This window comes from Micromesistius poutassou (assembly GCF_964030765.1).
Source record: "Micromesistius poutassou genome assembly, chromosome: 16".
In the NCBI taxonomy this organism is placed as follows: Eukaryota; Metazoa; Chordata; class Actinopteri; order Gadiformes; family Gadidae; genus Micromesistius; species Micromesistius poutassou.
The window spans coordinates 6,235,813-6,252,166 of record NC_140286.1 but is presented as its reverse complement, the minus strand read 5'-3'; the positions used below and the strand labels follow the sequence as shown (position 1 = coordinate 6,252,166).

The following is a 16,354-nucleotide window of genomic DNA, read 5'->3' as shown; positions in this document are numbered from 1 at the left end:
CTGTGTAAAATGTATAATGTATTTCAACCACATGAGCCGCTAGAAACTCCATGTCCAACACATTTTTTCCAAGTTGTTGCCAGGATATCATTACACTTGTACCCTTCACGTTGGCGGCCATTACTAAATGGAAAATTGTAATGGATTCTGGGGTACTTCTTCTACCAATCATAGCATCTGCATTCACTCTGTCTGCAGGGCCATCTAGAGGGCAAAAACAACTACACACTAACGCACTACACATTTTGACCTGTAAATAGATCATCTTTACAGAGGCATCATCCGAGAAACACAGGTGTCACTTATATTACTTATATTACTTACTCATTTGGAGTCTGCTCTTTTAATGTCCCAGGTAGCAGACTAAAGGGTGCAAAGGGCTCCTACATCAGAATGCATCATGGGATGTTTTGTTTACTCATTACCCATTTTCAGAAGAGTCAAGAGAGTTGTAGTTCTGCAATGTCCTTAATCAACGTAAATACGCTGTAAACTTGGCTAATGAAAACCTTGTTGTTGTTAGCCAGGTCTCGCATGAGAAATGCTGTGGCGGTTTTAAACAGAACAATGTCCCCCCCATAATGACAAATCATTTGATAATTCATAAACAAAGACCAAATAAACAATACGTCTAACACAATAAGTAACGTTCCAATGCTCAAATGCTTCCAAAATGGTCATCGCAACGTGACATCACTGTGTTCGAGGGGTTGGGGGGGTATGGGGACGGATCGGGACATGCCACTAACCCCTTGAGTGTCTCCACTCACCTGAGTGACCTTCTCTGTGACGTTGTGGGTCCTGTCCATCAGTTTACACGGGGCCAAGATGTCTCTCTCCCCAGAGTGCAGCGCCACGTACGAGTCTGTCTTGGGCTCCAGAAGGCTCTGGGTCAACTGCTGGACCTGCACAGCAAGCAGGCGCGGGTCAAGGACCTGTGCCTGTGTGTGTGTGTGTGTGTGCGTGTGTGTGTGCGTGTGTGTGTGCGTGTGTGTGTGTGTGAGATGTGTGTGTGTGTGTGTGTGTGTGTGTGTGTGTGAGTGCGTGTGTGTGTGAGTGCGTGCGTGCGTGCGTGCGTGCGTGCGTGCGTGTGTGTGTGTGTGTGTGTGTGTGTGCGCGATGATGTGTGTGTGCAGGATCCTAAGGGGCAGCATCCTAAGATTCTTCCACTAACCATGGCTCTTGGCAACCGTCGCAAAAGTAAATAAGGTTTCCTCAACTCCTCACCGCCAATGGAAAACATATCAAATTATCTACTGAAATACGTGAACATAACTATTTCCCATGTCATCTCTATTCAATTCCCTTTAATATAAGCAAATTATGTGTGTGTGTGTGTGTGTGTGTGTGTGTGTGTGTGTTTGAGTGTGTCTGTGTGTGTGTGTGAGAGTGAGAGTGTGTTTCACGTGTATGTTATCCGGCATCGCACCAAATCCTGGTCAGACATTCCAGCAGGCATTCTACTGGCACCAATACCTGATGAACAAGAGAGGAGAGGAAGAACAGGAGGATGAGTGAGGTGAGACAGATGAAGGGATGATCATCTGTGTTTCAAATCAATCTTGTTTTGATTGTGTCGCACGGTTCCCATTCACTTGGAACTACAGTATAGCAATGGCCAGAGGACAGTGATTGCTGATTGCTTGAATGAAAAATGGTCAGCTTTTGATGACTTCAGTGTGGCAAGAATAGAGCATTATAAAACCTCAAAGACCAAAGATCAATGAAATCTAAACTAAAGTCACCAATCACATACCTCATCATTTACATTGCCTTGTTCACCTCATCATCACTGCATTATGGTTCAGATAATCTCAACCGAATACTTCAGGAAAACATAATCAACAGAATTGTTGGCTGCCTGTTCCTTTTTTTGTTTCATTAAGATTTTAGTTTCATTAGGAAATTAATCATCAGCAAATTAAATGAATTGCATTCAATAATTTTCTCTAAAAAAGACGGGATTAAATCAACAAATAGAAATCATTGGCAAAGAAGGTGAGAGTTGGACTCCTCTGTGATCTGAAAAAGCCTTCATACCCGTGTAGCTGTGTCTCATCTGCAAACGGCGGTCACAGAAGCTCCGCCTTTTCTTCAGGTCGTCCACGGAGGAGGAATGCTTGACGCTGGACGCCCCGTTCTCTAGCCTGCTGGCGGGGGGGCTGTCGCCAAACGCACAGTCCTCTCCTTCCTCGTCCTGCTCTCCTTTGCTAAACATAAAGTAATTGTAGGGGAAAAAGATATACATATATACTTTTATACATATAAACTGACTGACCATAAAGGTAAGAGATGCCCTGATTGATCAGAACTAAGCTGGGAGCGGTCAAATATGGAAACAATTGGTAGACCCTTCATGAGTTGTTCCTAGACCATGGTTCTATAACTGTTTTTACAAATGTATCTCCCCCACCCCCAAGATATTCTTTCCTACCAATAGGCTAGTCCCTTTCTCATATGGGTGGGGCCAATACGTAGCCTGGCTATTGCCAGACCAAGCTCAATCGTAGATTGCACGTTGGTCTGGGGAAGCTGCTGTCATTTACTTCAGCACAAGAGGCGTGATCAAGTTAAGTTGATCAAGAGTTAAATTGACTCGCAATTGGCTGCTTGCCGTCGCTTCCCTGTCGTCATTGTGTTAAACCAGCCAATAGCTTTTCCAATCCTCTGATGGATCTCGTCACCTTGCCAAGAAGCGGTAGAACACCAGGGGCCCGGATGCCGTCGGGGGAGCAGAACGCGGTCCCTGGAGGTCCCGCCCTGCTTGTCCCCTTCCTTCTCTCGAGGCCACCTCCTCCTGCCGCCGGTCCTCCTCCTGGTCCCAGAGTAGGAGGCCGGACGCCCCCTCCTGGAGCCGCTGGCTCTCGGGCAGGGACAGCAGCTTATCCAGCACCACCGACTCGTGTCCAAGCAGGGGGAGGCGGGCCCCGTGCGGCGCCCCCCCGGCGGACCCCAGCTCGGGGTTCTCCTCCGACTGGGGGTCGCCGCCGGAGCCCAGGGACCGCAGGAGGAGACGCAGATGCCCCTTCCTCACTGTTGTTTGAGGGAGAGAGGGAGAGAGAGAGACACAGAGAGACAGAGAGAGAGAGAGACAGAGAGAGAGAGAGAGAGAGAGAGAGAGAGAGAGACGAGAGAGATGGACGACATATGTATGATCACATTTATTATAATACATATCACTAACCCTATTAATTATTTTTTAGACCAAACCCTTTCTGGAAACCTTAATGATTCTTAGTTCAGACATAGGAAGAATTGACCTTAATTCTGGCCCCACGCTCCCCCTTCATTTGAACACTGGTTCTTATCCTGTCCTCCAATGAAAACCTTCAGTTTGCACGGAGCTTACCCTGGGACAGCCAGGGGATGTGCAGCACGTTGTTGAGCTCTCTGGCCGGAGAGGGGCTGGCAGGCTTTGGATCGGTGGGAAGGTCAAAGTTCAGGATGAACATGATGACCAGGCTGTCCTCGTTCTTCACCGGCACAACGTCAATGGAGCACTGGAAACACACGCCTACGGGAGGAACCACGCCGAGAGGAGAGAAACAGGTGTGTTAGACCAGAGAGTTTCATCCTGTTCACATCTCACATCCCACGAGGGTACTGCACGATGTATGTGGGATTTTATTCTGGAAATAGACAATTTTACAATAGTAAAACAAATTATATCTACAATTTAAAATAAATATATTATAAATATTGTTCATTAATCTTTTCAATTTATGTTTTGTGTTGGTTTGTGTTTGCCAAGTAAATAAACTGGGAACATAAGAAGAGTTGCTGACTATTCTTTTGACTGTTTCCCACTGGCCATAGCCTTCTTGCAGTCCTAATTGTGTAAAAAAGGAGGGCATTGTGGATGCTAGGTTGAAAAGTCATGTTTTATACGACATGTTGTTGATAGCCTGTATAAAATTACAACATAGAAGAAAAAAATTCTTGGGACTCTGCTATGTGCTATTTTGCCACTAGTTGGAGACACAGGGTAGCAGATTCTCACCCTGGCAGTAGGTCACACTAGGCATCAAACACAGACACTGGCTTCCTGGATCACATCCAACATCCTCCCCATCACATACAAGCTACAGGTCCCTGACTCCCTTGTCCCTCATTATCACTCTGACCTCCTCCAGGCCTCCACCCTCACCAGCCCCAAAGGCCAGACGCCTTCCGTTCACCCACACTAAACTCTGTGTCCGCTTTCAGCCCCACACATCAGAAAAGCAGGGTCCTGATTAAGATCCATCATTTTAAACAGGTCCATGGACAAGGCCTCTGTTTTTTGTTCAGTAGCTGTGGAATTGGAAATGAAAGTGGCTCAAAATTAAAGTTATTATTATAATTAGAAGATGAGTCTAATGGAAGTCCTGGATATTCTCATTGGTGTGCTTTGCCTAATGTGCCCAATACTACGTATGCATTAATAACAGTATGTATTAATAAATAAAAACTGCCTCAGAGGATGATGATATTTGACAAGCTAAAATATATTAAGCAGTCATTACCAAGAAGCTAACAACCTAAATCACTAAACTAAATAAAAGGGTCTGCATGTGTGTGTATATGCATGTGTGTGGTGTGTGGTGTGTGCGTGTGCGTGTGCGTGTGTGTGTGTGTGTGTGTGTGTGTGTGTGTGTGTGTGTGTCCATGTGGAGGATAAAGAGAGACTGGAGATAGTGTGAAGGTTAGGTCAGGGGGCCAGATGGATTAGCATAGTTACATGCTAACTCATTTATTGAACCCATGCAGGTACCTACTGTGGCACCAGCTGTTACAATATACCAGCTGCACCGTAATATTCTCTCTCCCTCGGTCACACACACACACACACACACACACACACACACACACACACACACACACACACACACACACACTAACAGGCACAATCACACCCACACACATCTACCCCCCCCCCCCCCACACACACACACACACACACACAAAACACTTAATAAATATTTGGTGTTTTTCCAATGTTATATTCCAGTGGACTACCTTTCAGAGAAACTGTGCTCGCATGAAACGCTATTAGATAGGTATTTCAATAAGTGACATTCAAGTATAACCTGGTAAACAGGTATGCTAAGCCACATCATTTATTTTTCATAATTAATGGTATTCCACAGTTTAATGTTTAACTCTACTTCTGGCACAGATAGCCAACATCCTAAATTTAAATTCAACCTTTAAATTCAACCTCTAATATTTCTTCAAACTGAGACCTACTTTTGATCACACCAAAGCAAGTTGTCACACACAGTACAAAACAACACTGAGACTTAGGGAACTATAAAAATACATCTATAAAGATCTCTATTACTAGCATCGTCTTTTCTGTCATTGCAGCTTCATCATATATCTCAAAGGAACCATTAAGTCTCTTACTATTTATTTATAGGATATACTTTTGGGGGCCATTGGAGATTGATCCTAGGATCTTTCAGCTTGGAGTTGGGCAGTAGAATATCCTATCCCTCAAACAGACGGCACAAACTGCAGATGTACTAATAATAGAATAGAATATAAATTACTTTATTGTCTACTTTTTCCATGCAAAAGGTAGCAATTTGTCTTTTCTTACATGTGCAGATGTCTGCCATCAGAAAAAGGGTACATAAAGCAATGTAAGATAAATTACAATTACAATTAAAGCTGTGAGCAGTGTTTAAGGTGCCAAGCCTGAGCCGACCGCCACGCCACGGACACGCCCTTCAATGTACAGTCACAAATAGCATGGCGTTCATTCAGCAGCATTATTCAAGTGTACTGTCCAGTTTTGAAGCAGATCTGATGAATTCCCTAGGAGTTTGTTCACTCAAATACAAGACCACGGAATTCAAAATGGCCAACTTTGACGGCACGCCACGGACACGCCCTTCAACGTACAGTCACAAATTTTATAGCGTTCATTCAGCACCATTTCTTGACTGTACTGACATTTTGAAGCAGATCCGATAAATTCCCCAGGAGGAGTTAATTCAAATACAAGGCGAAAAAGTGAAAATAAGACCACGGAATTCAAAACGGCCAACTTTGACGGCACGCCACGGACACGCCCTTCAACGTACAGTCACAAATTTAGTGAAAATGGCCGTCAAGAGTGAAAATTGCAGATTTCCTGTGGATTTTGGGGCATGGGTCCATGAGGCTTTTCTGTAGGTCATGGCACGTTATACGTGCCTACTGAGTTTCATACATATTGGTGAAACGTGGCGCAGGGGCTGCTTTTTAAAGTTCCTGTAGGGGCCGCTACAAACATGACAAACACAGTTTTTGGTATGTGAGCTACAGGCACCAGTCTACACGTGTCCTGTGAATTTCATATTAATAACTATTACGGTCTCCGCAGAGTGGAAGTTTGCTCAAATTTGACGATTTTTAGCCTATGAAGCCATGTTGTTTTTCCAATCGACTTCATTTCACTTGCAGTTGGAACTTTGGGCCCCAACGGCCACTAAGTCGGTCCCGCTCAAATCAAACATTGCGTCTATGAACTATGGCGATTTTAGTGACAGGCCACGCCCATTTCGATGCCATGCCCTATTTGAAAATATGTTGAGTTTACCTTGTTCAGAATTTGATTCTGAACAACTTTTGTATTGGGGTCAACATCATAGGAGTCCAACTTGATGTTGATATGAGCAATTAACTATTTTTGCGGTTTAAACCACGCCCGTTTTAGAACTCAATGGCTCATGGCTCATGCTTTAAACTTTGCTGTACAGACAAATCTTTAAGTGAGATTGAAGATAATGGTCCATAGATGATATGGGCTAAAGGATTTTCTTCAAGTCAAAAAACCTGGGATCCAAGTCAAAAAACCTGGGATCCTTAGGCAATTTACTGTTTTTAACTAAATTCAAAATGGCGGAAAATCTGGAAACCGGAAGTCATAGGTTCTTGAGGCATATTTGTTCAGCATGTGGATATGCATGTGTGAGAAAAGTTTCATGAGTGTAGGCCAAACCAGTTACGAGATATGCTTGTGCAAAGTTTGCATTTTTGGACAGTTGGTATAGTGCCACCTTTGGGCCAATCAGTGTAATATTTGCTGTCTGCTAATTTTGGGTCAACCTCTACAGGTCTAGTAAGTTTCATAAAAAGCGTGCGATCGGTGTAGGCTGTGTAAGTCAAACGCGTCGGAATAAAAAAAACAATTTCAATAGGTTGCCTCGCACTTTGTGCTTGGCACCTAATTAAACACAACACATCACATCCAGACAGGACACCTTAAAATACATAAACATCCAAACACAATAAAAGCTACGTTACATTTAAATATTTGACTATGTCATAATGAGAATCCTGATTGTGAACCGTGTCCACCGAGATTCTGAGTTAAAAGGGGGCTGGGACCAAGAACAGCCCAGCTCCTGTACCCCCTTACTGTCCTCCAATCTGCTGCCAGCATTAGGAGCGGGGCACAGTATAGTCCCGCCCACAAATGATACAGACCAGGGTTCCCAAGAATCTTAATGAGTGTGTGCGTGCGTGCATGTGTGTGTGTTATATAGAGATGAGAAGGCATACATGGTCAGGTCCGAGTATGAGTCAGTCAATATTGCAGTACTGAAGAGAGTAAGATGAATGGAAAGTTAGACATGCTGTGAGTAAGTAGGTGTCAATGGTATGTCAATGGTATGAGCTTGGTATGAGTGTGTCTTTCTGTGAGTGTGCGCTTGGTGTGCTTATGTGTTTGTTTGTGTATGTGTGTGCGGGAAAGTGAGTGAGTGAGTGAATACGAAGGTCACAGTGAAGGATAGCAGCTGTCTCCTCTGGGACAATGAGAGAATTAGGATCAACACTCTTGATTGGAATATTAGTACCGTATCAGTCAAAAGAAAAGGATAAACCCAGGGATTAGCTCATGGCACCACCAGAAATAATGAAGGGAATATTGCTTATGATGATCCATCCCTGGCCATGTTACCATTGCTATGTTTCTATGTTGCATGTTCTGCTTTTCTAGAAACCCCTACGTGCCTTTCACTATGTCTGTCTTTTACTTCTTTGAGGAGGATTGTTTCTGGTATGAAGAGAAAAAAAAAAAAAAAAAAAAAGTACAAGCCGTATCAACAGTGCATATCCGGTTTGCACATAAACATGATTTGTTGAGCCCAAGTTCTGAGGTAAAGTGCCCACAATCCACAGTTACGTGAGTACTTGGGCCATTTCAAACGTCCGATAGGATTTTGGAAAGTAGTTAAGAAAGTCCAATGTAGTTGTGTCGCATAGTGGGTTCCTCTTCAGCATACTGAACTCAACGAGAGATATGGGGCTATGGGGCTTCTGAGAGGGGCTGCTATAGTACAGGTGTACCTTTTTGTGCTGATGTCTCATGACTGTTGAGCTTGATTGCAGTCCATTAGCAAAACGTGTTTGTTTTTCGTTGAATCATCGATCGGATTACAAAGCAGCTGTACTCATTTAAACACGCACACACACACACACACACACACACACACACACACACACACACACACACATACACACATACACACATACACACACACACACACAAATTTCCCAGAGGATAATTTGGGTTGACCTACGTTGATCTCCGACATTAACTTAACGGACACTGGAGCGGTATTGATTCAAAGCGCATAGAGAAAACCCTGAACCAATCCCAAAAGGATTTAGGGTCAAAAACAATCCCAAAGACGGCGTTGGCCCCTGATGTCATGACGTCATCCAACCTGATCACACTTTTTAATTTGAAAAGCGGTGACCTGGATGTCCTCTTAAGCCCCTTTGGCCTTTGTGAGTGTAACAGTGGTATTTAATACAAACAATGGCACAAATAATGAATCAGAGGCATATGATGTAATTCATCAGAACTGCATGTGCAGAACATATTGTCTGCAAATCAATAGAACACATTTGATAAATGATTCAACATAAATCCCTCATTATTGGCTGTTTTGGCTTTACTATCGGCTTTAATTATTGGTTGATCATCTGACGACAAACTTCAGATTCTAATTGAATTTGAATCGGATGTTTTTGTTATGTTTTTTGCTGTAAACTATTTCATGTTGTACCATTTGGTATTTGGTATGGTGAAAGCCTGCAGAGAGGGTATGGATTGAAGAAGCTTGATTGGCTGAAACCAAATTCCTAACGACTCCCGCTGGAGTGTCCGTTCATTTATAATGAATGGGTACATACAAGGAGAAACTCATTGGATCAAAAAGCGTGTTTCTCTCTCCCCTGAGCTTCGGATTCTGTGGCTATAGAACCGTACTGACTGCATGCAAGGCAAAATAATGGCTCTGCCTTAATTGCTCTGCCTTTGCCAATTTGTGTGTTGAGCGCAGTGTTGACCCCAATGATCTAATGGACAGATGCCCTCCTTAACATCATCCACTTGCTCTTGGTTCATCGAATGCTACTGTGTGTTTAGGGGAGAGAGAGAGAGAGAGAGAGAGAGAGAGAGAGAGAGAGAGAGAGAGAGAGAGAGAGAGAGAGAGAGAGAGAGTATAATACAGAAACAGAAGTAGGTGTACAAATTATGTGTAGAGGTCAATAGTTAACCAATGTGTGTATACTTTGGGTGCAGCCAAAACATCTGCACATGTTCCAGTGGGATATGAAGGATGAGAAGACAACATGGCCTTGATTTAATGATCTCTATTAATGGGTTTGAAGGACATAATATGGGTTCCCTTAGGTCCACTTGCAATTATAGTCATTATTGCTCTCTCTCTTCTCTGTGTCTCTTGGTCTCTCTTTCTCATCTTCTTTTTATCCATGCATGCAGCCCAGGGCACAATAACACTTTTGGTCGGTCAAGTTTAACACGTCTTGCAAGTCAGTATTGCAAGCAACCATCACTTTCTTGAATATGTGGAATAAGAGAGAGTAAATTGGTATTGGTTGTTGGCAACATGTTTGCTTTGTCTTGGGGACGGGAGTTTTCTGCTGAGTTGAGGCGCTGAGGTTTTTTATCAGTTGACTTTTGATCCATTGACATCAACTTTACAAGCTATGATTTGTTGGCAATATTGAGCTCCAGCAGGTTGATGTACTCCTTAGAATGACTGCACAACCTCTGCAGGAGCAACATAAAGCAAGTGGCTGCAGTCTGTAGGACCTTTAGGGGGTTGTTTAAAAAGGGGTTGTGTGTGTTGTATCCCTTTGGATCACTTTTCTTACAATACCACAAGCAACCAATTTGAAAAGAAAACAGACTCTTGCCTTGCGCCTGTTCAGTGGTGGGACCGACATTGACTGTTACAAAACAGTTGCCAATTGACATGATGGATGCCGGCAATTTTGTTGGCCCTTTTGAATTATTGAGTGGACCTAGAGTGAGATATGAGACCAACTGACAAGGCCAGCATCCCATCCTCTTTCACAACATGGACACATGCATCCCCAAACAAGTGTCTTGATTTTTTCTTCTTGAAAAATGTTTACTTGATTTGCTGCACACGTCCTGCCTGACATATTACCTATTTCAAATAAATATGCTTTTAAATTTTTTTTTAAAGTGCCCTCTCAGCAGCCTTGCTGAAGCAGTTATTGCATGGGAGAGCAACAACCCTGCGTCTTGACCTTTTGACCTTTCTCATTCTCTCTCATTCGCTCTTGTCTCCAGGCATGGGCAATAAGCACAGGCACAGACAAAGAAAGAAAAAGTAATATATTAAAAAAGAAATTGATCAGAAGAGTTTAGAGTTACTGTTAGTGAGAGTGAGAGGGAGAGAGAGACAGAGAGAGATATAGAGAGACACAAAGACAAATACTGAGACAGGGATAGAGAAAGACAGAGACTGAAACAGAGAGGGAGAGAGACAGAGAGAAAGGGAAGGTAAAGGAAATCAATTGTTTGTGGGCAATCCAAACAGAGTGGCTGCAGAGTGCCTGGACGATGCTCCATTTGAATAGGATGGGTCTAGACAATGATGTTTATGGTTAATCAATATCCACAGCTATATGAGCATACACACCACTAGCTTTCAATGGCAAGTTGTATCAGTAAGTGATTTGGATAAATCACAGAGTCTCCTTGTAGCTCATGATTTTCTCTTTCTACATTTTCAGGGTTCATCAAAAAATACATTTTACCAACCGGTTATACTGATGTAATGCCCTTGCAAGAATATATTTAGGTATAAACCTACTTTCTGTATGTTTTTGTGAATATTTCAAAACTGCACATTGAACTGTTTATTTACATGCATTGGAAAAAGTTCATTTGATGCTACAAAAAGTTGTTGTAAAAAGAAATACGGTTTTCTTAAAAATTATTGGTCTTTACTACACTGAGGAGCATAGAGCAATGAGACCTCTCACTGATAACATCGACAGAGCGACAGCACAACTCCAGAGACCCGTGTTCCCCATTCAAAGCCCCCAGGAGAAAGTCTTGGATTTATCTGCATTTTTAATCAGGCTGTTCGAGAACCTCTATTATTAACAGCATTGACATGGTGCGAAAAGGTTCCCGGGACACTCTGCCCTGTGTGTAGAAGGACATAGTGTTTGTTCCTTGAAAGTCAATTAATTGCTGCACTTTAAGGGTGGGAAAGGAAAAAGAAAGAAGCAGAATACTCTGCAGCAAATGGGACTTCCGTCCAGACATTGGGGGAAAGGCTGTAAATGTTGCATCAGAGGCCTTCTATTTTCGTGTTAGTCGCCGTCACTTCAGAGACGAAAATACCCCTCAAAGAGTGTGCCACTTGGACTTCAAAGGATGATCCCCGCTGAGCCCGGGGAAGCCATGTACTGGATGCTGTGGGCTGGGCTGGAGTCCAGTTCTGGCCCTGTCCCATGTGAACACTTTCTTTCTCCCTGGCAACTTATGATCCCTCAAATTGACATACTCAATTTGAAGGAAACTGCTCATATATACTGCTTATTAAAGGAAAGCCAAGCCCTAAGACAACTTGAGATTACAAATGGCCGGTTACATAGTAGTGCTATGGATTGAACTTGGTCCAAATCTTAACCTAATATGCACAAAGTTTACACTAAAATAAGATGTTGATATGGACACACTGTTTTTAATATTCCTTATAATACTTACACTTAAATTCATAAGCTCGTAGTAATGTTTGGCTGCTGGAATGGGTCGCCCAGTACTATGTTGCCTGCAGTTCACTAGTGCTGGCCAAGTTTGGGTTTGCCAATTACAGATCCCAGCCTCCAGGAACATGATTGGTTGAGACAAATGAAGCAACAGAAAGGGTAATGGCCCAGATTGCAGCTTGTCTGCCATCAGACTGTAGATATTGATGTGAAGTCTTTGTGAGACTAATGCTGTCTTATCATTTCTCTCTCACAGACCCAATCACACACACACACACACACACACACACACACACATTTATTCTTTTTGAGGCTTATTAGCGCAGAGCTTGTGCAAATCTCCTTGCCAGTGAGGTACATGACAGCTGACTTAATCCACATTGAAATACGAGATGAGTTATGAAGACACACACAAAATAAGCTCATGTCTGTGTGTGACATTGTGCACATGTAGACAGTGTGCACTGTCAACTCTTTGTAAAAACAAAGCCATGCTTTTCTAGGCTTTTGTTTGCAACCAAAGGATGTGCTTGACTGATCTGTTCTGAGTGTGTGTGTGTGTGTGTGTGTGTGTGTGTGGATGTGGATGTGTGTGTGTGTGTGTGTGTGTGTGTGTGTGTGTGTGTGTGTGTGTGTGTGTGTCTCCTAAGCCCCTTTGAATGATTAGGACACTGGACTTAGGACACTTGCAGCACAGAATATAATATAAAATGCTTTTTACGTATGAGGTTAAATGAGTCTGTGTCAATGTCTACTACCTTCACCCAACTCTATCCTGAGAACATACTGTACTTCATGCAAACTATTATAAGTCATCTTGATTTCATTGCTCATCAGCTACATTATTCGGTAACCTATGCACACTATGTATGTACACTTTTTGACACACAGCCAAGTTCATCTCTCAACCTAAATTATAGCCTTTAAGGACTTTGTGATGAGACATAAGAAAAGACGGAGGACATATGTGAAAACGGCTTATAGTTGAGTAGTATGGCGAAACACTTCTTAGGTCTTTTTGGACGTCACACGGATATGTTTCAAAATAAGTGTGATATTGCTATCTCAAGGTTGAGCTATATATACAACTATTTATATATATATCAATACTAATATATATATATGTATAGGAGGGGGAGGAGGGGGGTTGGATATAAATGTATGAGAGTGTGTGTGTGTGTGTCTGAGAGAGAGACTTTGATTGTTTCCCACATCATCCAGCAAGGTCAGCAGTCCCCTGGGCGTGTGTGTGTGTGTGTGTGTGTGTGTGTGCGCACGCGTGTGCGTGCGTATGTGCGTGTGTGTGTGTGTGTGTGTGTGCCATACATGCAGTCCATATGATGCACACACTGCCAGGAGCTAAGATTCTTTATAGTATTCTTTATAGTATAGTCGCCGAGATTGTGAGTTTTTGAGTTTGAGTTGTATGCCACACACATACAGATCCCTGCCTCAGGCAACATCAATGGTCGAGATTCCAATATGAAGCAAAAGAAAGTTAAACACTCTGTTCACCCAGATTTGAGTTTGACTGCCATCAGATATTTAGTGTGTGTGTGTGTGTGTGTGTGTGTGTGTGTTTTTAGTTAATGCGTATTACTGCATTAACTAATGTAAATGGATGGTTCATTATTGTACCCTTCGTAAGGTGTCACTGTCAAGAGTGACTTATCTTTTAAAGGAGAACCCAACCACCTGACCACGCCTTTAAAAATGCTTTCAGGTTTTGCTCATTCTGGGGCTGCCCTGTAACGGCCATTCCATTCACTTTTCAATTAGCAGAGTAAAAGTGTGTTGTATCAACGCTCAAATCAGCAGCTACCAGCGGGTCACCATATAATCCAATAAGTAGTTATGCCTGCAATAGGGTTAGGTCACCGAATACAAACCAATGTAAAAGTGGTGTTAATGTGGGGTTTTCATTCATTTAAACACACATACAGTGCACCCAATGGTGGTGACTTACCATCTTTGGTGTAGAGGGACATCTCCACCTTCCTCTCCTCGGCCCCCAGCAGGGCCTTTGCCATCTGGGCCATGGCGGGCCTCCTGGTTCCTGGGCCGTACAGGAAGCTGCAGGTGCAGGACTTCTGCATGACCTCGCCACGTGTGTACCCGCACATGCCGCAGAAGGCGTCATTGCAGAAGATGATGGCGCAGTTCTCCACCCGCGCGTTGGCAATGATGAACTTCCTGTCTTGGGAGAGGAGGCAAAGTTTGTGTGCATGCAGGGTTGTTGAGGTGAAAGAGGTAGGTTAGGGGACGGGGGGGACGGGGGGGATGGGACGTAAAGGGACAATGAGAAGTGTAAGACCGTCAGGTACAATGACGGGACGACAGCAGGAGTGAGGAAAGGGAGATTGGTCAAGGGACGCACAACGGGAATCCGTCATTTGCTTCTCATTATGTTATTAAGGGTTATTAAAGTGTGCATGAAGCCTCAGAAAATAATCCATTGCAATCCAATGGTATTTCTAAATATTCTATTGATTTCCTTCAAGCCGATTTAACGGTCTATTTTCCCAAGGCAATGACCAATAACGGTACACTGACATGACGGCGCCGGTGCAGCTGCAGAAAAAGTGAGGGAGGGGACGATTAAGAGTATTAATCTGCCTTTTAAGTGTATATTAATATAGTAGTTGACATCTTGACAACATAGATCTATATATCCATGTATAGATCTATATATCCATATATAGATCAATGTCTAAAAATAAATGTCTATAGATCTATGTAATAGATATGTATTTATATTGATATATTTACATGGTCCCCAAATTTGAACAAAAGCCTTTTAAAGTCAAATAAAATCACTTGAACTAAAACCAGCTGGAGACCTCAAATGGTTTGGTCCAAAGAAGCTTTGAGATGCCAAGGATCCACATTCGAATAACTGCTCTCCATCTCAGGCCATTTAGTCTCGAGTCTGTCTGTCACAGCATCTATCCAGCCTCTCTTCCTCCGTCATGCTCATAGGGTGACCTCAACCCACCACATGGCATATGTATGTACAACGGACCCTTTTCACAGAGGTGTCATCACAGGACCAACACAGATGTTGCTTATAATACTTGCCTAATTATGGATATTTTCCTGTTACGTACCAGGGCATGGGAAGTATCCTTATCTTCACTAGTTTAGTCTACTACCCCTGCCCCACTATGGAAAAGGAGCTGATAATATAAAATTGTATGAATCAATAAGTAAGTGGGTAGGCCTTTTAATATGAATAAAAAGGTTAATTGAAGATAAATAGTTGATTTGATGATAAAAGTGGGACTCAATGTTTTCACTTTAAGATTATCATTATGAAAACAAACTTTAGAATTCATATTTGTTATTGAATTATATTATTATTATGATTAGTGCGTTGCCATTACAGTAGGATAATAGTCCCAGGGAAGTGAAAGGAAATATTTGTTTTTTCAGTAGCCTACGTCAGAGAGAAAATAGTGCTACTAGACGGAGACATAGCGCCACACACTTAAAAAAAAAAAAAAAAGTCAAAAGTCAAAGCAACAGAATTGAAATGGATTTACGTTACGACCACGGACAGTAGTAAGCAATCATGTCCATGCACATTGTTATGCTATGGAAATATATCGAATATAATATAATATAATATAGACAGCCAACATTAAACCACTTACTTTGTCCTTCGAATTTACGGATGATGGTATCCAGGAAAGTGTTTTGAGGGGCGACGTGCCCTCGTCTCACCGGCATGATCACCCGTGATCGTCCAGCTATAAACGTCCTTGGAGCAATAAAATTGAAGAAAGCCTTTGGCGATGAAAGCGCAGAAAGCCCAGCGAGAGAGAGAAAGTGTTCATTTCTATAACTCGGGATTAAAAATTATTCACACTTTCCTTTTGTTATGGGCTTCTACCTGCTGTGTTTGATGACCCATGATAACCAAGCTCCCTTTACATCCCTGGATTCTTCAGTTCCCATCTTATGCCTCGTCCGGTGTACCTACCGGCTCTCTCTCTCTCTCTCTCTCTCTCTCTCTCTCTCTCTCTCTCTCTCTCTCTCTCTCTCTCTCTCTCTCTCTCTCTCTCTCTCTCTCTCTCTCTCTCTCTCTCTCTCTCTCTCTCTCTCTCTCTCTCTCTCTCTCTCTCTCTCTCTCTCTCTCTCTCTCTCTCTCTCTCTCTCTCTCTCTCTCTCTCTCTCTCTCTCTCTCTCTCTCTCGCTCTCTCGCTCTCTCTCGTAATTGAACACTCAGTCCACCCCCGCATATACATTCGGTCCCGGTAGAGCAGGTGATCGAGTGAGTCGGTGGACGCTGTTTGCGTGGACGTTTTCACCTCGC

At 42.9% G+C, this 16,354-nt stretch overlaps 1 protein-coding gene across 1 annotated transcript in view; it reads right to left on the bottom strand.

Annotated features, from left to right (window-relative positions):
* LOC311361286 (uncharacterized protein) overlaps nt 1-15,768 on the bottom strand; it is a gene marked incomplete at its 5' end in the record, with an annotated part of 41,990 nt that extends 26,222 nt beyond the window's left edge. Inside the window, 7 exon segments of the mRNA XM_084481462.1 lie at nt 771-905; nt 1,430-1,476; nt 2,041-2,210; nt 2,685-3,033; nt 3,350-3,514; nt 14,006-14,232; nt 15,689-15,768. Of these exon segments, the coding sequence (XP_084337588.1) occupies nt 771-905; nt 1,430-1,476; nt 2,041-2,210; nt 2,685-3,033; nt 3,350-3,514; nt 14,006-14,232; nt 15,689-15,768 (1,173 nt within the window).
* Nucleotides 15,769-16,354: the final 586 nt, after the last annotated feature.